Consider the following 21,427-nt stretch of genomic DNA (forward strand, 5'->3'; position numbering starts at 1 on the left):
ACTAAGAGGAAGGTGGGTGAGATGGCTGATTTCTTTTCAAACTAACGGGATAAGATGAGATGCGATAAATCGATGGGGAGGGAAGAAAATCGAAATGTATGATAGGTATCTCAGATAGTGGTCACCGACTTTACTTACTTAGTGACAGTTAATGCAATTCATTGAATTGAGAAATTGGTGCGTTTGCATAACCTGCCAGTCCGGATGTACGAGGTTCCGGGACTCTGTCTTCATTTTCATCTTCATCTGCATTTCATATTGGAACTATTTGCTAGTTGTTTCGGATTCAGTTCGATTCAATGAAGGCAGCAGCAACTCGCGGACAATAGCTAGCTCGCTAAGTACACCTACAACAAACGTAATACTATCAGGCCAGGGTAAAATAGAGAGAAAAAAGAAGCATACATCAATCCACACACCTCAATCAATGAAATGCGTAAAGGATATCAATTCAACAACATCTGCCTAAGACCACTAACTACTACATCACGCCTAAAAAATGGTACAAAATCACCGGTAGAATGACGCGGGGTTAGATACGTCCGTTTGAGACGGGTTATACGCCTGGTATCCTCCTCCGGCGTTCAGAGCAGGATAGGGTGTTGGCGTTGTGGATGTACCTGGGACAGGCGGGGGCTGGTGCATAGGCGGAGGTTGGTGTGAAGGGTAAGGAGGCTGTGCTTGGTGGGCAGGAGGGGGTCTGGAGGCGTCTTCAGGAGCGTAGCCTGAAGCAGGGTATTCCGGGTGCGGTTGTTGTTGTTGCTGCGGCTGCGGCTGCTGTTGCTGTTGGAAGTGCTGCTGCACTGCGGCGGGGACCTGCACGGCGCCGGGGTATGGTGGTCTCTGGCTGGCGGGATGCTCAACCGGGGAATCGTAGACGGATGTGCCAAGTTCTTGGGGGTTCTCGTATGTGGACTCCGGACGGTGGTACACGGGCTGGTAGGACTCCGAGGAGGGCTGGCGCTGCTGCGGCGGCGGCTGCTGTGGCTGCTGATACGGGGCGCCAGCGGGTGGTGTCTGACGGGGATCGGGCGATTGTGAAGGGGGAGGATATGCGTGTGCTTGGTCTGCGCCGTAGAATGCTGACGCGTTGGCCGGAGGCGCTTGTGATTCTGCTAGATGTTAGACAAGCTGTGAGGGTGTCCATGCGGTACTCACCTTGAGGACGGGGACTGAAGTAGCGTTGAGGATCAGCTTGTGGCGGACCTTGAGGATATCCCACAGGGGCGGCACCAGGATAGCCGTAAGGAGGTTGAGCCGGTCGGCCATATTGGGGTTGTGCGGGGTGCGCCATGGACGCCTCCAGCAGAGACTCGTAATCCCTCCGCGCCTTAATAAACTTTTCATTGAGCTGTGTGAACTCGTCTGCATAGTATTAGCGGAGAGGAAGGATAGAAAAAGAGTTAGAGTGTCGGAATCTTACCCTTCTTCTGCGAGTACTTCCCAATGAGCTCAATCAGCTTGGGGCGAATGGCCAATGTGGAGTGGTACAATGCCGTGATCTCCTCATTGTCCTGCACATTCAGCTCGGAGCTGCGAGTGCTCAAAAGGGTCAACAACTTCTCAACGTTCTTGATCTGACCAAACACATCGGCTTCCATCTGAGCTTCCCGCTGCAACTCCTCCACCGTCGGGTCAGGGAGTTTCTCGACGTAGTTGAGAGGAAAGATGCCGGTCTGGCCTCTCAAGGAACCCTTCCACCAATCCTTGTAGACAGACTCGAGGACAGCAATGACATCTCCCTTGCGGAACTGCAGTTCACCGGGTTCTGAGGGCTGAAAGTCGAACAAGGCTCTAACGCGCGAAACTGTGGCGGCAGAAGTACCCGAGGGGACGGCCTGGGACGTGGCAGCAGGTGTCTGGTTCTGGTTGACTGGAGCAGCACTGGAGCTGGCTTCGGGCTGTGGAGCAGGGGCAATCGTGGCCTTTTCTCTTATCGACAGTGCAAGGGCCATTTGCAGCTCCTCCTCTTCCTTTTGGCGATCTGAATCGGTGATTTCCCGCTTTCCGGGCTTCGACGGAGGCTGCAGGTTCGGGTCTGAAATAGTGAGCTTCTCTCCACTATCCATAACTGCTAAAGATCTTACTCTGGGTCTTAAGCTTCATGTATGCTTGTTCCATGATTCCGAAATCCGGGTTACTGGCGAACATCTCCGTCCATTCCTGCATGCGTTCTAGGATCTTCGACTTGACCTGTTGATGGGTGTTCTGCTCGGTATAAGTGCGATGCTCTTCGTCGGTAGAAGCCCAACTCACTCTATCATTCGCTAGACGCAGCAGAGCATCAGTGAAGCTCCTAGATGCAAGCTCGCGATGAATCTTGGGACCGCAATTCTGAGCGAGGGCGTTCGCCAACTATAGCCGTATCAGTACACGTAAGCCCCCAAGCCCGGAGATGCCACAGTATCCAGCACGAACCTCCAAAGTATAAAGTTGCACATTGGCGTTTCTGTGCGCAAGTCTCTTTATCATAGCGGCGACGGCATCTTTCGCTCTAGAAACAAATCCATTGTCAGAATGACGTGCACCGGAAAGGACAACCAACGGCGAAGCATACCCTGACTCCTCGGCACCAACTTTATCACAGACGTCCTAAATACCAAGCACACCAGTCAGATATATATCCTTCGGCCAGTGAACGGTAGGTTAATCGATCGTGGGTTTGCGTACCAGGATGTATTCCCAATTCTCGGAGGTCAGGTTCTCGTCGGTCGCCTTGGCTATACCAGAACACTCAGATTAGCAGCACGTAGAGGATGGTAGAGCTGCACAATGTGCAATAGAGAGGGGGCCATCTCATACCGACTGCATCGTCAAAGGCGTTTTGCTGTGCGCGAAACATCACGGGGTTATGTCTCCGAGCGCCCGGGACAATCACTGCGTTGCAACTCGGACTATTATTTCACGCGAACGAGTTGATTCAGATACTGCTGTATGGCAGACAGCACAAGATATGGTATGTTCAAGGAAACTGCTCGAGTAATGCAAGTCCGGTTGTCCTTGTTGTAGGATCGATGGTACACTGTTTCCAGGCCGCGAGATGACACCCGATGCGGGGGGACACTGCGGTCAGCGGGAGCCGAAGTAAACGAGGTCGGGATCAATTGAGGCGCTTGCGGGTCAAGATCCCTTGAAGACGGGGTATTCCACCAGGACTAGGTATCGAACCACAACGAAGGACAGGGAGGAAGAGATAGCAACTGGATAGTCAAGGGGAAAGGGAAAGACAGGCTGCCACCTGATGCTCAGCAGGTGATCGCGGCGACGGAGAGCAGCGCCTCTGACGCTGACTGGCCGCGCTACGCCCGATTAAGCGAGACCCGCCCCTTTCTGGACTAGTGGGGCACTGCCTTTATTGAAGTTGGCAGGCAATGACGATATTCTTGATATTCTACTTTGTAGTTTCTACTGTGATTGATAAAAATATACCCCGGGTGATTCCTGATGATTGATCGAAAGGTAATAAAATAAAAAGTCACATCGTGGTCTTCACGATAAAAATAACAAAGAATATGAATCATGACCATCCCTCACACATAAGCAATAGCCCCATGGCACTTAAAAGATCCCTCTATATCAATGTAACCGCTCAAATAATAATCGTCAACTCAAGAACAAGACAGACAAAAGCTCCACACTTTTGTTCTTTTTTTGTCGTCAAAACAGTCGGGAAAATGCCTCATAAATCATCAAGAATATCGGTCGCTGGAAGAGATGGAGATGGGAAACAACCCAACAGCTGCAAGACATGTAACAATAAGATGGGGGGCCGGTCACCACGCCGGTCACCGGCGCCCGTTCATTATATGAAGCTTCAAGCTTCCTCTTGAGCTTCAGCTCCATGGCAACAATAAGCACTCACAAACGACAATATTGACAATAGCTGGACGGAGGGCCCCAGGAGATTGTACAGGCTTCTTCACTCGCTCAAAAGCCAACGTCGAAAGAAAGAATCTTGCAGAGAAAACTCGTCAAAAAGGAAGGATATTTTCCGCAGGTGATAAGTGGCCAGCGACTCAAGATCAAGCCAAGCGAAGAAATGGAAAACGGATAGACAAATCATTATCCGGATGAGGTCATCGCCTTCTAGACATTCACAGGAGATGCGAAACCGCCAACACGAGAAATTGCGAACAAGGGTCTGCCATATGCAATGCCAGCGTCTTTGTCCAGCAAATATGAAATATCAGGGGTAATGGGTATCTGAGAGAGAGAAGACAGAAGACATCGAAGTATATAGTAACAGTTCAAAGTGACGGCACTTAGGCGCCTCCCTTTTGAGCTTTTTCCTGGGCTCTGCTGGCCCGCGCAGCCTTGACGAGGGGCGAGAGATGGTTCAAGGGCGCGCAAAGAGACATAAAAGGATGCTGATCGAGCAGTCAGTAATGATTTATGATGGAATTCGTCGATGTGACATACCTTGAGCAAGTCATGCGCCGAAGCTCGCTTCTCAGGATCCACCTTCAGAGCAAGGTGCAGGAAATCACGGAAGACGGGCGACAAGTTGTGCTCGTCTTTGATGGTAGGCGTGCCGTTGGTGGCAATCAAATACAGGGCCCTTAGGGGCGATTCCGTAAGATAAGGAGGCTCACCCTCGATCATCTCGATGGCCATGATACCCAGACTCCAGATATCAACCTTACGGCCATACTCCTTTCGAGTAACGACTTCAGGGGCCATCCAATACGGTGTACCGACCATGGTGTTTCGCTTATTGTGCGAGTCATTGATTTGGGCACAGAAACCGAAATCGGCTATTTCACGTCAGAAAATGAACACTCGGGGCATCGCGAAGGCAGCTTACTTAGTTTGATATTTCCCTCCATTGAGAGAAGAATGTTGTCCGACTTGATATCACGGTGAATGACACCCTTCGAGTGAAGGTGCTGTAAACCACTCAAAGTCTAGTAAAGGTTAGTGAATGCGATATAGATGCGACGAAGCAAGAAAGCTTACCTCTCTGCAGACAGCCGCAATTTGCCCCTCGCTCATAATGTTGAAAGTAACCACATCAGTCAAACTGCCACCCTCCATGTATTCCATCACCACCCAGAGGTCCAGACCATGGAGGTAACTGTCCAAAAAGTTGACAATATTCTTGTGCTTGCTGTCCTTCATAACCAGAATCTCATTGATGATCAGATCCTTCTTGGGTTGCAAGTCCAGGTTCATTTGCTTGATAGCAACACACTTGTTGGTGTTGTTCTCGTAGGCAGTAAAAACACCACCCGACGCACCCTGGCCGATTTTATTGAGATGGTGGTACAGTCTAGTAGGGTCCCCGGGCGTACAGATGGCAAGGAGTCGTGACCTGATATCCATCGCATTACTCTGGCGAGGTCGCTGTCGGGGACGAGCTGCGGGTGCGGCACGTGCAGCCTCGTCCACCGGGGAGACATGCTGGGGTGGGCTCTGGACCGGAGCTTGCTTCTGTTCCTGACGAGTAGGCGGTTGTTGACGCTGACTGCGGCTACGGTCGAGTTGGATAGTAGCAATCGCCTGCTGGGCCGCGGCCATGGCTTGCTCCTGCTTCTGCTGGTATTGAGCCGGCGTGGGCACATTGTGTGTCGGCCATGGTACGGGCGTACCATTGGCTCTGGAGTTCGACCTGCTCAACTGAGGCTTAGGTTCGGACTGCAAGGGCTCCGTTTCCGGAATGGGAGGCGTGTCGAACTGCGGAGGAGAATAGGCCTCCTGAGGTGGACGTGCGGGCGCAGCACTGTATGATCCCGCGGTTGGTGGCTGAGGTGCAGGCCGAGCCGGTGTAATATTGGCAGGGGTCGGAGGTTTTGGCGGTGCTCGATTGGGGACAAAGCCACCCACCGCTGGGGTTGCCGCCGACGGCCCACGAGGAATAGGAGGTGGCGCACGTGGGTTTTCGAAGCTACCCTCATGGTTCTGTGGAAAGCGAGGACTCGTCGGAGGGGACGTCCGAGCTGAAGTAGGGCCATAGGACCCGGCACCGACAGCAGGAGTCTGTCCTCCGGAGATGGGGCTGGACATCGACTGCGGCTGAGGATAAGCGTGGTCAAACTTGTGCCACACTTCGTCATCGCCTTGAGCATTCTTCTCGTAGAACCTCATGATATCGACCATCGTCTGCGGATGTTCCTCCTGCTCCTGTTTCGAGATACCGTTTTCCTGCAGCAGCCGTTGCCATTCCTTCGGGAGGCCAGTGAACTGACCGGTCTGGTTGTCATAGCCAACGTGCGTAACGTGCACCGGATTCTCTGGGGCGGAGATCTTGATGCCTCGGGGGGAGCCTAGCATGCTATTGACGAAGCTGGAGAAACTGCTCTTCTTGCTCCTGCCTCCGCCAAATGGGCGCGAGCCAACACCACCTCCCCCGTCATCGGATAAACGTTTGGGATTCGCCGGGCGATCATTGTCAGTATTCCTGTGCACGAATGTCTCCATCCGGTTCTGTAGAGCCGTGAAGCTGGCAGACTGTCTCAATCCTCGGGAGTCCGGGCTGGTGGCCGATCGGAGGTTGGGGGGTTTTTGGGGGACGGTCTCGGTGGTATTTTCTTGCAATGAACTGAGCATGCCCCGGCTGTCAAACGGGGGTCCGATCAATTCATCTGAGCTTTGCTCGGTGAGAGAGAAACGACCCGAGTGGGGAGGGCGGGATTTGGAGGGGTTGTTGGTGTTCGAGAAGTATCCAGGTTGGTTGCCAGCGATCACCGGAGACGGGCCGCCGCTATTCTGCTCGAGGGAGGATGAAGAAGATCCGTAGGCGTTGGATCTTGTCCTCGAGTGCTCACGACTCCCACCGGTGGAGGAACGGGGGTAGACGGGCGCTGAAGGGTGCCGCTTTAGTGACGTGTTGCTCTGCTGGCTCTTGAGGATGCGGGAGCTGAAACTCGGAGGATCCTTGTGAAGCTTGCTAGACGACCGTCGAAATTTTAGGGAAGAGAAACTATCGTGATTCATGACGTGCAAGATTTAGGGGGAGAGTGGGTTTTGGGGGGTGCGTGGAGGGACAGGTCGGCCGACTGGCAGCAGCAGCAGCAGCAGCGCAGCAGCACCAGCAGGGTTGAGCGACTGGCGGATGAATGGTTTGATTGGAGGGAGGGGGGAAAGAAAGCCACCGGGTGAGGCGGTGCGCAATGCAGCAGTAGTCCCTACCGTCCGTTTCGACGATAGGGTGGACGAACAAGGCCACTAGGCGGGGATGGGGAGGGAGGGAGGAGGGGGGGGGAGGGATTGATGGTGTGGTGGTGATGCTGCACGGTCAGATCGATAGCCCCAACCGGGTGAGTATTGATGGATGAACGGAGGAATCGGAGATGTGAGAGAGGGACCCAGAATGCCTGAGCGACGCAAGGGAGGGCGCGAAAGTAGCAGCCGCGGACTACCGTCAACCAGTGGTTAGCACGTGGAGAGCCACTGGATGGATCAGAACTGAGAGACGGAGTTCAACCAACAGAGGCGGTGACTGGCTCTTCTGAAGGATAATTTTGGGGGGAGTGACAGAATAAAAAAGGAAAAATAAAATAAAATAAAAAAAAAGAGGGGAGAAGGGGGGGGGGGAATAATACTTGAGAGGGAAAATAATAGGGAAAAAAAAGCAAGACAGCAGATGAGAGGATGATGATTCACTGAGATGCAGGAAAAACTGCAGATAACCGACAGCTCAGCACACAGATCTGCGGCGCCAAAAAAGCAATAATGCAACAGTCACTGGGAAACCAACGATGATGGAGAAAGAAGTGGGAAAAGGCACGGAGAATTGCCATGGGGGTGTGGAAGAGAGGTTGTTACTAGTACGGTGTACAGTAAGTAAGTAGTAACTAGTTAGTAGTTAGTAAAGAGGAGGTGGGAGAAGGGAAGGACCCAGCCAGGTGCTTTTTAGTTTTGGAGAATTGGGACTGGGAACTTGGGAGGGTCGAACCAGTGGCAGCAGTTCGACAACGGCCCGTCTTTGAGAGTCAGTCCGACAATTATTACACTGGGTACTACCATTAGAATAACGGGGCCCAGCCACTGAACTGACTTACTTGGCCTCACAGAGAGTGTGTGTGATGGGGACCATTTAATATCGTTTGGGCTTAGCAGTGAGTAATTTACTGTTAAATTGGTTTGGGTATGGTAAAGCCAGGCCTTGAGCTGCAGTCATTGAGTACTTACTGCTACTACTGGTCTAATACGTAAGTATACTCCCTAAAAAAGTATTAACTTACAGTAAGCATCTAGATACAGATTAGATACACTCGAGGTGACAAGAGGAAAGAGAGATAACTACTAGAATTGGGAGGTTGTCAATCGGGCGGTCAACACCATCCCAGTCCAATTACCAAAGCAAGCAAAAATCCTAGAAGAGAAATGTTTCGGGTGCCTATTTTCTGCCTTTCCGTTTTCCCCCAATTGTCCAACAATAATTAAAGACGAAAACCCCCCAAGTTAATAGCTGTGTAGATAGATAGATGATAGATGGATAATCACAAGAATCTTCCAAACATTCCCTGATGGATTCGATTTACTGTACGTACATTGTATTATTCTTCCGGGGATGGGGCTCATTGGAGGAGATTGTTCCCGTACTTTTTTGTTTGTGTTCCCCCCTCCTCCAACCCGAAGATGGAAATACTTTTCTGGCAGCTCAGCGCGCGTCCATCATCTGTCTCAGATACCGTAGGTCCGATTAGGCAAAGAGAAAAATTCTAGACACGTCCTTGACCCCAGTTTGCGTCCCGTTGGCGGGTGGATCGCGAACAGATACCTTTCCTTTCTCGGGAGGATGGGTTCCACCGGTCTTCCGCTTTCCTTCTTCAATTCTCTTTCGACACCTCGGATTTGAGACAGATTCCAAGGAGATGACCGAGTTCAGAGATATGAAAAAGAAAGGATGGGTGTACAGGAAGTAGGAAGCAGGGAAAAAAAAAAAAAAAAAAAAAATTTAAGGAGGGAAATTCCACATTCCCCAAACTGTGAATTAGGAGAAGAGACAAAAATAGTAGGGAAATATCCTATTAGGGGGTGACGTGGTCAATCAACTCACGAACTGCTGTGAACACAGTACTTCATTTACCTTAGTACTTACTTCACTTACTCGCTTTTTCACTGATGGAGACAGCCGGGTGTTTTTCTCTGAGCAAGCCAAAAAGCATCAGCACCCAGCAGAACAGCAACTTTGGTTAGACACCTGGGAGGGCGGCCTTAGTGCCACGCTAGGCCGAGCGGGGCGGGCGAAGAAAAGACTAGGTTCCAACCGACTTGTGCCGCACCCAACCCTCTTCTTTTTTCTTTCTTCCTTCTTTTTTTCTTTTCCTTCTTCCATAATGGAATTAATAGGAATTAATCCTCCCTCAATTTTAATTATTCCATAACACGGTGGATACGTTTCCATGGTCCAGGGCAAGCCACCAATATTTAGCTTCATTATTGATCTGGAGTCCGTGTAGCGTCATCGCTTGCTTTCTCTTTTAGAGATTCGAATTCCGCTACAGTTGCCTCCTACGTATTATCTCCTCGTATCTGTCTTCTTTTCGCTTCCCGGAGCTAGTCTATCTATCGAGTATCGACTTATCTCTCTCTCCGTCTGAGTGGGATTTAGTAGTCGTAATCCAGAGCTGCGCTTGTAAATGAATTCCCGGGTCAAAAAGCATCAGCAACAATTAACGATAATAAATAAATAAATAAAAAAAAGGGTCTAAAAGAAATCAAAACAAAACAAAAAAAAAACAAAAGCTAAATCTACACTCGGACCTATCTACAAGTAGTAAGTACTTACTTAACAAGTATACCTTTGGATATGAATTATGGAGTAACTTTCCAACTGATCATCATGGATCAAGTGTTGCTTTCCCTTTTTCATTTTTAGCCTCTGATGATCCCGTTGAAATCTCTGCAGGTACGGTGTAGTTTAGTTCAATTTCGTTCTATACATCAGCTCCTTCTTACCGCGGAAAGGGCTTATTGTGTATCCCCCCTCAGACCCGGAACCGGGTACGGAGAAGTACGGGAATTAGCCAAGGACTTACTTAAGTTATTACTGACAGGCATTAACTATTATTATTCTCTCCTCTCCTCTCCTCAATCATGACATGACATGACATGACACTCGCACACACACATACCCCTGCACCTGCACCTGCAGATGAATTGGGAGAATGGTAGTCACACATGTGTTGCCTAACTCTTCTATCCTATATCGCCCCCTTAATTTGAGAATTCGGACAGACTTCTGATGGAATGGTAGGATCCGAATCTGATCTCATATCATCACAGCAGTACTACTTACTATATGACTGGTAATCGTCACCAGGGGCAGAGAACCCGGATGGAATTAAGTTCTAGAAGAGCTCTTCTTTCACCTACCAAGTAATTTGCACCGTAAGCAATGCAATAACTAATCACCTACAGGACAAGAAAAAAAGTGACATAATTAATTAATTAACTGACGGAACGGATTCCATTCCTTCCATTCATCATTCATCCATTGCAGCGGGGAGGAAGGAAGTCAAGACGGAGTGACTCCGCACTTTGCATAGTAGTACTTCCACAATATGAATACGATAAAAAAAGAAAGATGTATCTGCCCGAACAACTCTACTAAGATAGTAGATATATATCACTTCGACATATCACTTATTTATATATGAAACCTGGCCTTTTTATTTTGAATGAAGAAATATACAATATATATTCTGCACATCCCAATTGAATAAAACACCCAGATAAATAAGATAGATGGTAATTGATTGATTGATTGATTGATTGATTGACCAGTCTACTCAAAACTGCCCCCCATGGCGCGCGCGCGCGGGATCGGCACAAAAGCCCGTCATTTTCCGTTCCTCGGGATGAGTCGAGGCCTAGTTCTAGAACCTTGAGTCTTTTTCCTTTACCTTGGCTTGGAATAATGAATCGCCCGTTCAAAATGACAAAAAGGTGCAGTGGTTACTTGAGGTTGCAGGTTTGTGTGTGTGAGTGTGAGTGGTCTGATGTCATGGCGGCCCTTTGTGTGCGGAAATCGATCGAATCAGATGATAGTTGATTATGTTCTAGAAATTTATTCCCCCATCCAGATGCATCACATCCATTTCCTGCGCCACCAGTATACCATACTATTTAGCTTACTATCCTGCCATTTTCGATCATTGTGTGGTGGTTGGTATGATAATCAGTATGACTGCTCCATTCATCAATCAATAGTAACATTCTTGAGGTTCACTGGTTCACTTACTTAAGTCAGTGGCATAGCCAGATCTCCTACGGAGTACAGTGTCTACTAGGCAGTCTGCTCAAGACCTCATGTTCAGCCATTGACACCATCAGATCCATCCAATGACTCGTAGGAACTCATTAGCGTGGGGACACTCAAACATGATTCAAGCAAGCTAGAAGCCAAACTTCGTTCGCCCTGCCAAATCAACAATCCAAAATCAACAATCCACCCTTTGACCATCGCTGACGTCACGGGATCCATCCAGTCTGCGATTGAAACCTGAAGCCCATACTGTACTACTGCTTATGGAATAGCTACAAAGTAATCCACACTCCCCAAAGAAGAGCGATATCCTGAACCTTACCCCTACCCCTCCCCAATGTCTAAATTTTAACCAGTGCCTAAAAATCATCATTCTAAACCATCCCCAAAAAAGAATACCAAAGTATAAACCGTAGCTATGAATGAAACCAAGGTAAGCCAGATAGTTTAGTGGGCGGTGATGGTGGTTGTTGTTGTTGTTTCATCGTCAGTCTCAAAAACCAGACTGACGATCAAACTTACCCTACCCTACGTAGCTACCCTACCCTACTTCATCCCCCCACTTACTTTTCTGACTACTAGCCGGGGCGAAGTTACTGGATACAGTAGCTTAGCACTACAAAGTAGTTAGTTGTTTGTGGTTAGTAGTTAGTAGTTAGGTTAAGCTCTGAAACTTCCCAGAAACGAGAAGGAAGACAAAACGTTACAACAAACACGTGGGGGCATGAGAACTGCCCAGCAAAGGGGGGAGGCTGAGGGGGATTGTTTCAGGGTTGAAGTTAAATTATTAGTATGTGCTTGGATGGGATATAAAGATGACTTTCATTGCGTCATGAACGGTGATTGAGTAGTACTGGATAGTCGCTGTTTTTACTAGAGTGAGGAGGTTTTGTGGCATTGGCTGTATAAATATGATACTTGCTTCGCTTCTCGGTAAGTCTTCAATTGGAATCATAGTGTAGTTACGGACGGATTTGTCATTTATTCTACGGTTGTTGTTGTTGTTGTTCGTGTTGCATCATGATATACTTTGTAGGACTCGAGGTGAGAAGGTGGGGTGGGAGGGGATGGATGTGTTGTTGGAGGTGTGTGCATACTGGCAGGGCGTACTACTGATCTGCTTTGCTGCTGTGGATGTTACTACATGCTTGCTTGTACCCAAGACAAGGTGCAAATAGCTGTTCATCTAATTGGTTCCATGGAAAAGGAAGTTGCTAGTGGAGTGTTGAGAAAATGCAGATGTTCTGGTGCTTGTTAACTTCGCTTTCTTTATGGTCTTGTGGTTACTGGTAATGTAACAGGGATCATAGAATTTTATTATGATGCGTTAAGCATTTCACTGCATATATATCGTGCCTGCCGTTCATCGTCATGATAAATACGATTATAGTATACATAGTTTGTACTCTGTACTCTGTGGGTGATGCCAATCTACCGTCCAACATACTTCAACTCCAACTTCCGCAAGGGGATATACGATAGGCTGGTAAAGACAAACGCCAGCTCATTGGCAATGTCTCCACCATCGGTACCGATCTTGCGCGCCAGCGCTCCAACATAATATGTTTCGTCCATGCCGACGATCCATCCGGCCGCACCGCACAGGAACGCCGTGAGACCGGCGTACCCGACGGGCAGTTTCGACGGCGTGTTCCAGGCGTCGAGGTCGTAGTTGGCCAGGTTGCCGTTGCGGAAGAAGTAATGCTCGCAGAACAGAATGACAAAGAAGGAGGTGTTCCAGTAACCCAAAAGGGAGAGGAAGTTATCCAGGACAGTCAGCAGGTGGTCCCGGCCTGCGATACCAATGACAAGAATGCAGGCGAAAACGAGGAGCGTCCAGATGATTCGAGGGATCTTCTGGAACGGCTTGGCGAATAGTTGCGCAGAGAGAGATCCGGCGTAGATGGCAATGCAGTTCATACCGACTATAGTTTGATTAGCGGCGGTTACGGCATGAGATAAGTGGGTGTACTTACTACCACACAGTACCAAAAGCACCAAGAGGAATTTAGCAAATTTGCGGGGATAGATGATGGTCTGCAAAATCTCTCCGGTTCCTTCGTCATAGGCAGCAGCCCATTCTGGGTTCCCATCCAGAGCAGATGCAATGCACGCACCGAGCAACATTCCGACACAAGTGGGGAGTGAGATACCCAAGGTGGTGTAGATGAAAACCTTGACCTTTGAAGTGTTGACCGGGTAGTGCACATAAAAGTCGGACACGATCGAGCACCACGATGCACTGGAGCCGTAGATAACGCTGATCAGGCTCAGAACGTTTCCAGACTTGGTCAACCCGGACACGGTCCCGGGATCTGAAAGGCTGGCATGGTGCGCTGCTTCACCATAGACAATGATGAAGACGACAAAGGAAACCATCCAGATGTATTGCTCAATCGTCATGACAGCCTTTAGACCGAAAAAGCTGAAACACAGACTGACGCATGCAACGATGACAACACCCACGACCATGGAGATGTGATTGTCCGAAACAGCGCGAAGAGCTTGACCACCGGTGATGCAACTGACAGAGGCCCAACCCAGCTGTTCGACGACATTCAGCGCCGCGATGATGGACGAAGGGTAGAAGCCAAAGGAGTATCTAGAGATGGCGACCTGACGAAGGCCAGTGCCGGGGCCCATTGTGGCACACCAACCCTAGTGAACCGACATGTAAGCCTTAAGACAGACCAGAAGCTGAATGCGCAGCATTGCGTCGCAGCGGAAAAAGAGATAGAGTAGAGAAAGTGGTATGCGAACCGTGAGAGCAGCGCCCAGAAACGTCGCGCATATCATAATGGCGATCGTCTGCCCTAAGGTCAAGCCAAACTCCTTCCCCATAAAGCCCGTACTGAAACAACTGAGGTTCATAGTGGCTGAGGCCCAGATGAAGGCCATGGCCAGAGTGTTGGGCGGTTTGCGATCTTCGGGCAAGACTCGGTCGAGACTGTGGGACTCGACGCCCATTTTCCGATCCAACAGCTCTTCATAGTAGCGGATGCGGGCGAAGAAACCGCTAGGTTTGACCAGGGCATGTTCCTCCACCGAAGCCGTGGCCTGCTTCGGTTCGATGGGGTTGCCATCCTCAACGGTTTTGAAATCCATCCTGAAGAGGAGGAGGGGCAATGGGGGGGAAGGGGGGAGGGGGAGAAATTGCGGGGAGGGAGAAAGAAGCGCGGCAGAAGAGCAAGGGAGAAGAAGGAGAGAAAATAAGGGCTCACGAGACACCTCTTCTGCTCAACGTCTTCCCCAGAAAACAGGTGTTCGAGGCTGCAATATATTTGTAGGCAAAAATTGCCATTGCGCTTGAAGTCGGCGACGAATGGGGTATCGCAGGCCTCGCTAGTCGTGCCAGATTAGTCGTTTTTTATCTTTGGCCCTCACAGAAGGTCGGCCTATTATTTGTGGAACAGGGTTTTCTTATCACAGATTGCCCCAGTCCGTGTCTTTTTAGTGCCAACCGGGCGAGACATGGTCAGATAACACTTGAAAACCTTTTCCCGCAAGTCGCGGTGCTCGACGATTATTGCTGGGCGAGTTCGGCCAAGTCCGAAGTGATTATATTGCTCCAGTGCTATTCGGGTTTGATAACAGGGTTACCACTAGATTTCAGGGTTATATTTCCATACCAGAGAAGCATAGAAAAGCCTCGGGATTCTCTCTCCATGCGAACAGTTGCCATCGAAGCAGCATATCTCCGTTAAGGTTTCTGGTCCACTTCGGCCCAGCCTTTAGTCGCGCGTGCTTGTATTGCAGTGAGTGGGTCAGGGGATTCGGGTGAGAGCAGCAGTCAACCACTACTACTGTGATATGTTTACTCCCTACTCGATATATTAGGAATTTCTCGCAGTGGTAGATGGTGTTATCATCTTGATTTTTGATATACTATGATTTCTGGAATTGTGTGGGCGAAATTGGTATCAGCCCACACCGTATGGTGGCCAAGCCTACAGATGGAGACCACAAGTATATGCCAAGGCAACAACAAAATACTACTCGAACTTCAACATCCTTGCTGGAGAACATGAAGTGAAATGTGTAACCGCCCTAACTTCCTAGGTGCTTGTTTTGCCACCCGCCAGCTGTCACTGCTTGAGGGCCAAGACAAGCCTGGACCAATCCTTGTGCTGCTCTAGGCTCTTCTACGAAAAGGATTGTATCGATCAAGCCTTAAGATATTTGGCTTAGGCTACTTCGATGTCTATCTGACTGGGTAAACGGCACTTTCTCCGACAGGAATGGCTCTGTTAGTGCTCAGCCAGGCCCAGGTAAAGATCTCATGCTGGTGCCCTTGTCCAGTAAACCCAGTATATTCATACATTGGGGTTGTTCTTGGGTTGTTCTAGAAGCAAGCGCCGTACACAGGGGTTTTAGGTGCGGAACCAAACGGGTGCATTGTACTCATTCAAAGAGACATTGAACCCCATATTGTCTCTCATTATAAGCTAGCTACCTCCTTGAAGTTTAGTCACCATCGTCCATAATAATGTCAGCTCAATAGAGTGCGTCCATAATGATGCAAATTCAGTGGTCCGTCGACTTCCAAGCATGCGGTGACTCTTCCAGTATACGGACCAGCTACCAAAATTGCAGATGATCAACCTAGACTATTGTGGGAGAATCGACCAAAGGACATGGATTCACTACCCATGCGTGCATTGGAGGCGTCTCCGCTGGTGGATCGGACAGGCAGAACTCAGCCTCAACCTGCAAGCCGGGCGCACTATCCCAACACACCAATCACCTCAAGTCGAGCCATGCCCATTGGGGAATCGGGATTGTCAGGTAAATGGTGCTCGTTGGTGGTAGAGCTCATGATGGCATGGCCATACTAGGTGACGGAATTGACGCACTCTCCGCAACGGCGACCAAAACGTTGCTGGCAATCTTGTGTTGTTTTGGGTAATGATCGGTCAAGTCATGGCGGGTCAGATTGATGTCTTGCAGTTGTAATCCATAAATAAAAAAAGCACCAACAGGCACCCGTGAAGGGAAATAAAAGCAAAGCAAGTTGACGGTGGGAGTGGATTTTCCAGAAAGTCCATAAGGTTGACAGAGAGAGAAAGAGAGACGGCGGCTCCGCCCATCAGCCCGAAAGGGAATGACTTCCTCCCCCGGCCTTTCCAACTTTCCTCTCCGACCACTCGGGCTTGTTGTCTGTCCTCTTCTTCCTCTTCCTCTTCTTCCCTCTCTCTTCTCTCTTTCTCTTTCCCTTCCCCATCTCCAGATCTCCTCCGTGGCTATCGTTCCCCCCTCTGGATTGTGTCAATTACATTGACCCCCTCCTCCTCCTCCTTCTTCCTCTCCATTCGCCTCTTCTCTCTCTCCCCCTCCGCTCATCCTTTTCCATCCTCCTTCTCCGCCTTTCCACTTTTAGTCTTTTGTTTCCTCTTCTCTCTCTCCCACTTTCCCCCCTCATTTTCTCGGCTTAATCTTGGGACACACCTTCACCATAAATACTTTCTTCGCATTTAGCCTCTGCTGGTAGCAATTGAGCTTTTCCCTTCTTGACTACACTTTTGCGGCCCCAGGCCATTTATTCTTTTTGGATCACTAGCTCAACAAAACATTGGGTACTGTTGGACGTCTGTTAACAGCCAGCTATAATCTCCATCAACTCGCATTACTTGTCGGTATGTCGGAGCACCTTCCAGACTATCAATTGGTCTCTTCTAACGTCACCGGCACTCAGCATTAGTCTCCCCCGCCGTCCCTCTCCGTTCGAGATCTTTCCGAATCCACCGATCGTCCCGCTACCATGGCTTCCGAAGTGTCGAGTGTCAATGTCAACGGCGGTGCCAAGTCTCGGGCTGCCATGCTGGAAGAGCAGCATGCCCGTGACGAGGCGCACAAGGTTACCGTGGAAGATGTTGTCGATGAAGAGGATGTGAAGCACCCCCCTCCGTCTACTTCGGTGACCGAGGCCGAGTCCTCCACTCCGGCGCAGACCCCGGCCCCAACCGCCTCTCCAGTCCCCAAACCAGCTCCCAAGAAGTCACCTGCTCTTGATGTCCAGTCCGAGGAACTCTTCCCGGCCCTTGGAAGTGGCCCGAAGCCCAAGGTCCCCGCCGCCTCTGCTTGGGGTGCCCGCGGTTCCGCCGCTGCTGCCGTCGCCAACGGCGCTGCCAGCGGCGCACAGGCTGGTATGTTTTACCCGCTCCGTTGTTTGAAAATCGCATCGTTATGCTGATTTATACCTGAACCAGCCCCCGGTGGTTTCGGTTCTGAGGTTCCCAGGATCATGAGTCTGCCCGGAAAGCACATGGAACAGCTCCGGTTGGCGCCCTCGCAGATGCTCCCTCGAGGCCAGCTCAAGAAGCCTCTGCGCGATATCCTGCGCGATATCTCTAAGCGATCCAAGGCCAATGTCGACATGCGCGGCGGACCCGGTGGCTCCATCATCTTCGAGGGTAAGGGCTCCGTTGATGCGGTCAGGCAGGCCCTGAAGGAAGTCGCCCAGCAGGTCGGATCCAAGGCATGTATTTCCGTTGTCGAGGTTTGGGGTGAGCTGTCGACTAACGTCTCTCCCATAGCAATCGGTTCGCGTTCCGATTCCTACATCCGCTCGGCCTCACATCATCGGACGCCAGGGTGCCGTCGTTCAAGACATTCAGCAACGGACAGGCGCTCGTGTGCAGGTACCTCGCGCCGAGGAATCTGCTCCTGGAGCGGACGATGACGACAGTGACACTATCGATGTCCTGATTGAGGGTGATGCTGTTGCGGCCGAGATGGCTCGTCGGGAGATTGAAGCGATCGTCAAGGAGCGCGCCTCCAACATGAGCCTGCGTCTCAAATCCGTCCCGCCGGAGTTCTTCCCCTTCATCGCCGGTGCTCACAATGCCAACCTCAAGGAAATCGAGGAGCGTACCAAGGCGCAAGTGCATATCCCCAGATACGACACCTGGCAGAGTCAGCCTCCGCCTCAGGAGGCTGATCCGGGTCACGTCCAGTTCGTGCCGGTCCCCGAGAAGCACATCCACATCTCTGGTGAGCGTGCGGCCGCTCAAGAAGCTCGCGCAGAAATTGAGAGACTTGCCGCCGACCTGCAACGCCAGCTCACGCTTCGCCAGCTCGCCATCAACCGTGGCCAGCATCAGTTCATCCTTGGCGACAATGCCGATGCTCTGCACGAATTCCTTGCTGACACTGGCTGTGCCATTGTCCTGCCTCCTGCATCCGACGAGAGCGAATTCCTCACCATCACGGGTCCGCTTGACTGCATCGAGAATGGTATCAATCGGGCCATGGATCTTGCCACCAGCATGCAGATGGCAAGCATTGACCTCTCTCGTCAGCACCCCGGTGCTCCCATGGGACCCCACGCCCATGCTCGTGCCCTGACCCAGTACCTGAGACAGCGTCAAATCATCAAGGAGCTGGAGAGAATGTATGACGCACGGATCGCCCTTCCGCCCAGCTCGGACGGCCCTGTGACCTGGGAGGTCTACTCTAGAGATGGCAAGAACACCATTCGCGCAAGATCCGATATCATGAACTTGGTCCAGGCTCACCCTCCTACGAGACTTCGTAGCCTCGCGGTCGACCCCTACTTCCACCCTTACCTGCGCTCTCGGAGCATTCCCAAGTTGCGGAGTGACTATGGCGTTCACCTTCTTGTGCCTGATGAGCTTGATAGCTCCGACGTGGTCTTGGTGTATGAAGGTCCTTCCGCTTCTGCTGCTCAGGTCGAGATTCCTCGTCAGAGACCTTCTGCCGCTGAACTTGCTACCTTCGAAAAGACCCTCCAGGAAGCTCAAGAGTATCTTCTGAGCACCCTCGGTGACCAGAACGATGTCGTGGCGACGTCTGTGAGCGTGCCCAGCAAGTACCAGGACAAGGTTCGCAAGTTCATCTCCCGTCAACAGGAAGCGAAGAGTGAGGACGAGATCCCTGTTCGCGCCATTGTCGGAGATGGACGTAACCGCAACGAGTCCGAGGTTGCACTTCGTGGACCCTCCCGTCTGGTGGAGGATCTTGCTTCGAAGATTCAGGCGTTTGTTGTGGAGCAGGAGAAGGATGACCTCGAAAGAGGATACACCACATCTTTCGACTTCCCCCAGAAGTATGCCAACTTCCTGATTGGCAAGCGCGGTGAGAACATCAACAAGCTCCGTGACGAGTTTGATGTCGACATTAAGGTCGAGGGGGGTAAGGTTGAGGTCAAAGGACCCAAGGCCAAGGCCGATGCCGCCAAGGCTAGAATCATCAACCTGGGCAAGAAATTGGAGGATGAGACCACTCATGTTCTGAAGGTCCCTGCCCAGTATCATCGGGAATTGATTGGCCAGAAGGGAAATCAGGTCAACAAACTGCAGGACCGCTACTCTGTCCGTGTGCAGTTCCCACGTGCTGCCGTGGCTGCTACGACCAGCGATGACCAGTCCGTCGCCGAGACTTCTAGCGACGCAGGTGGCTCTCGCCCCAACCGCCCTCAGCAGGCGCTGGATGAGGTTATCGTCAAGGGTCCCAGCAAGGGTGCTGATGCTGCACGCGATGAAATCCTTAGCTTGCTCCAGTGGGTGATTGACCACTCCTACACGGCCACAGTGTCTGTCGCTCAAGCGCAAATCCCCTCCTTGATTGGCCAGCGCGGTCGTGAGATGGACAAGCTCCGCGCCGACACCGAGGCCCAGATTGATGTTCCGGGAGTCAACGATGCGCCGGATGAGTCGGGCCGTGTGCAGATCAAGATCAGAGGCACCAAGAAGCAGGTTGAGGAGGCAAAGAAGATCCTGGAGCAGCGGTCTAAGGAATTCGACTCCATCGTTACGAAGACGATTGACGTGGACAAGAAGTACCACAAGTCGCTCATTGGCGGTGGTGGTGAGTAATCTGTGCCCATTGTTACAAGGTAGCATGAGTAACTAACAGTTGTGCAGGTGCCAACATCCGCAAGATCGTCGCCGAGGCTGGTGGCCCCACCGATGGCAGTGCTTCCCGCATGGTCAAGTTCCCTCGTCCAGAGAGCAGTGACTCGGCCATCAAACTTGAAGGAAATGGCCAGGTGGTTGAAAAGATCATTGCTGCGATCCAGGACTTTGTCAAGGAGCGTGAGGATCAGGTGACCACGACTGTTGAGGTTCCCCCGTCTCAGCATCGTCTGCTCATTGGCCGTGGAGGTGAGACCCGGCGCGGCATTGAGTCCAAGTTCAACATCACGCTCGACATTCCCAAGCAGGGGTCCGGACGCTCGGACATCAAGCTGAAGGGCCCCAGCAACGCAGTCGCGGAGGCGAAGGAGCACATTGAGTCCATGCTCAAGGATCAGCAGGGTGAGACGGTGGAAGTTCCCCGGAACCTGCACCATGCTATTTCTGAGAATGGCTCTTTCTTCCGTCGCCTGCGCAACGACTACCGCGTTACCGTGGACCATGCCGGACAGCAGGTGCCTCCCAAGCCTGCCTCCGAGGACTCCCGCGGTGCAGTCAACGGTTCCTCTTCTCTTCCCTTGATCACAGATGAGCCTAGCGAAGCCGTGGAGGCTCACTCATGGAAGATCGTGGACAACAGCCCGGCCGCTGCCGATCCCTCCGAACCGGCGACCATCCCGTGGGTGCTGTCGGGAACCAGCGACAACGTCGCCAAGGCCAAGTCGGCCCTGGAGAAGGCTATCGCCAATGCTTCCCAGCAGTCCGCTACTGGCTACCTCATCCTGCCTGACCCGAAGACTTACCGCTTCGTCGTCGGTCAGGGTGGTAGCCAGATCAACGCGATCCGCAAGCAGACTGGCTGCCGGATCAATGTGCCCAAGGACCAGGCCAAGGGTGAGGCGATCGAGATCAAGGGAAGCAAGGAGGGCCTGGAAGAGGCCAAGGATATGATCCTGGAGGCTGTCCGCGCTGGTTTGAGCGGCAACTCTCGGTCATAAGGGGGGGAGGCCGTTAGGTGATTCCACATATCTCCAGAGTGATATTTGAGAATCGTCAAGCGACCATGATATCTTTTCTTTTTTTTATAATTTCCTTTCCTTCTATCTTTGTCTTATGTGCTCTCTCTCACCAAAAGAAGATTGTGTTATACATTTACTACATGCATTTGCTGGGCGGTTGACGAATTGCATAACCTGCCTGGAATATCCTGTGATTAGGCCTCACTCCTCTTATAAATATTATTATATGCATTACATAATTGTCCGAATATAAGAAGCTTAGAATATCACTGGGTATACTACTAGATTTATTGTCATTGTAGAAACAATTGTATATGCAGAAG

General features: G+C 51.0%; 4 protein-coding genes across 4 annotated transcripts; 1 reads left to right on the forward strand and 3 right to left on the reverse strand.

Annotated features, from left to right (window-relative positions):
• Positions 1 to 510: 510 nt before the first annotated feature.
• Positions 511 to 2,842, reverse strand: AtWU_06736 (ESCRT-0 subunit protein HSE1; the record flags this gene model as incomplete). Its single annotated transcript, XM_035501845.1, has 8 exons — positions 511 to 1,112; positions 1,159 to 1,365; positions 1,424 to 2,038; positions 2,088 to 2,355; positions 2,419 to 2,494; positions 2,558 to 2,592; positions 2,671 to 2,720; positions 2,803 to 2,842. 8 exons carry the CDS (start codon positions 2,840 to 2,842, stop codon positions 511 to 513), a joined length of 1,893 nt encoding a protein of 630 aa, XP_035357738.1.
• A 1,420-nt stretch (positions 2,843 to 4,262) lies between these two features.
• pakA (mitogen-activated protein kinase kinase kinase kinase STE20) lies at positions 4,263 to 6,933 on the reverse strand (the record flags this gene model as incomplete). Its single annotated transcript, XM_035501846.1, has 4 exons — positions 4,263 to 4,367; positions 4,420 to 4,754; positions 4,805 to 4,904; positions 4,957 to 6,933. 4 exons carry the CDS (start codon positions 6,931 to 6,933, stop codon positions 4,263 to 4,265), a joined length of 2,517 nt encoding a protein of 838 aa, XP_035357739.1.
• Positions 6,934 to 12,643: 5,710 nt separating this feature from the next.
• AtWU_06738 (putative nucleoside transporter) lies at positions 12,644 to 14,317 on the reverse strand (the record flags this gene model as incomplete). Its single annotated transcript, XM_035501847.1, has 3 exons — positions 12,644 to 13,137; positions 13,189 to 13,870; positions 13,973 to 14,317. The coding sequence occupies 3 exons, from the start codon at positions 14,315 to 14,317 to the stop codon at positions 12,644 to 12,646; spliced, it is 1,521 nt and encodes a 506-aa protein (XP_035357740.1).
• Positions 14,318 to 16,970: 2,653 nt separating this feature from the next.
• On the forward strand, positions 16,971 to 21,083 carry AtWU_06739 (putative RNA binding effector protein Scp160; the record flags this gene model as incomplete). Its single annotated transcript, XM_035501848.1, has 4 exons — positions 16,971 to 17,355; positions 17,419 to 17,687; positions 17,746 to 20,038; positions 20,095 to 21,083. 4 exons carry the CDS (start codon positions 16,971 to 16,973, stop codon positions 21,081 to 21,083), a joined length of 3,936 nt encoding a protein of 1,311 aa, XP_035357741.1.
• Between the last annotated feature and the right edge of the window lie 344 nt (positions 21,084 to 21,427).

Source organism: Aspergillus tubingensis, assembly GCF_013340325.1.
Source record: "Aspergillus tubingensis WU-2223L DNA, scaffold_8, whole genome shotgun sequence".
In the NCBI taxonomy this organism is placed as follows: domain Eukaryota; kingdom Fungi; phylum Ascomycota; class Eurotiomycetes; order Eurotiales; family Aspergillaceae; genus Aspergillus; species Aspergillus tubingensis.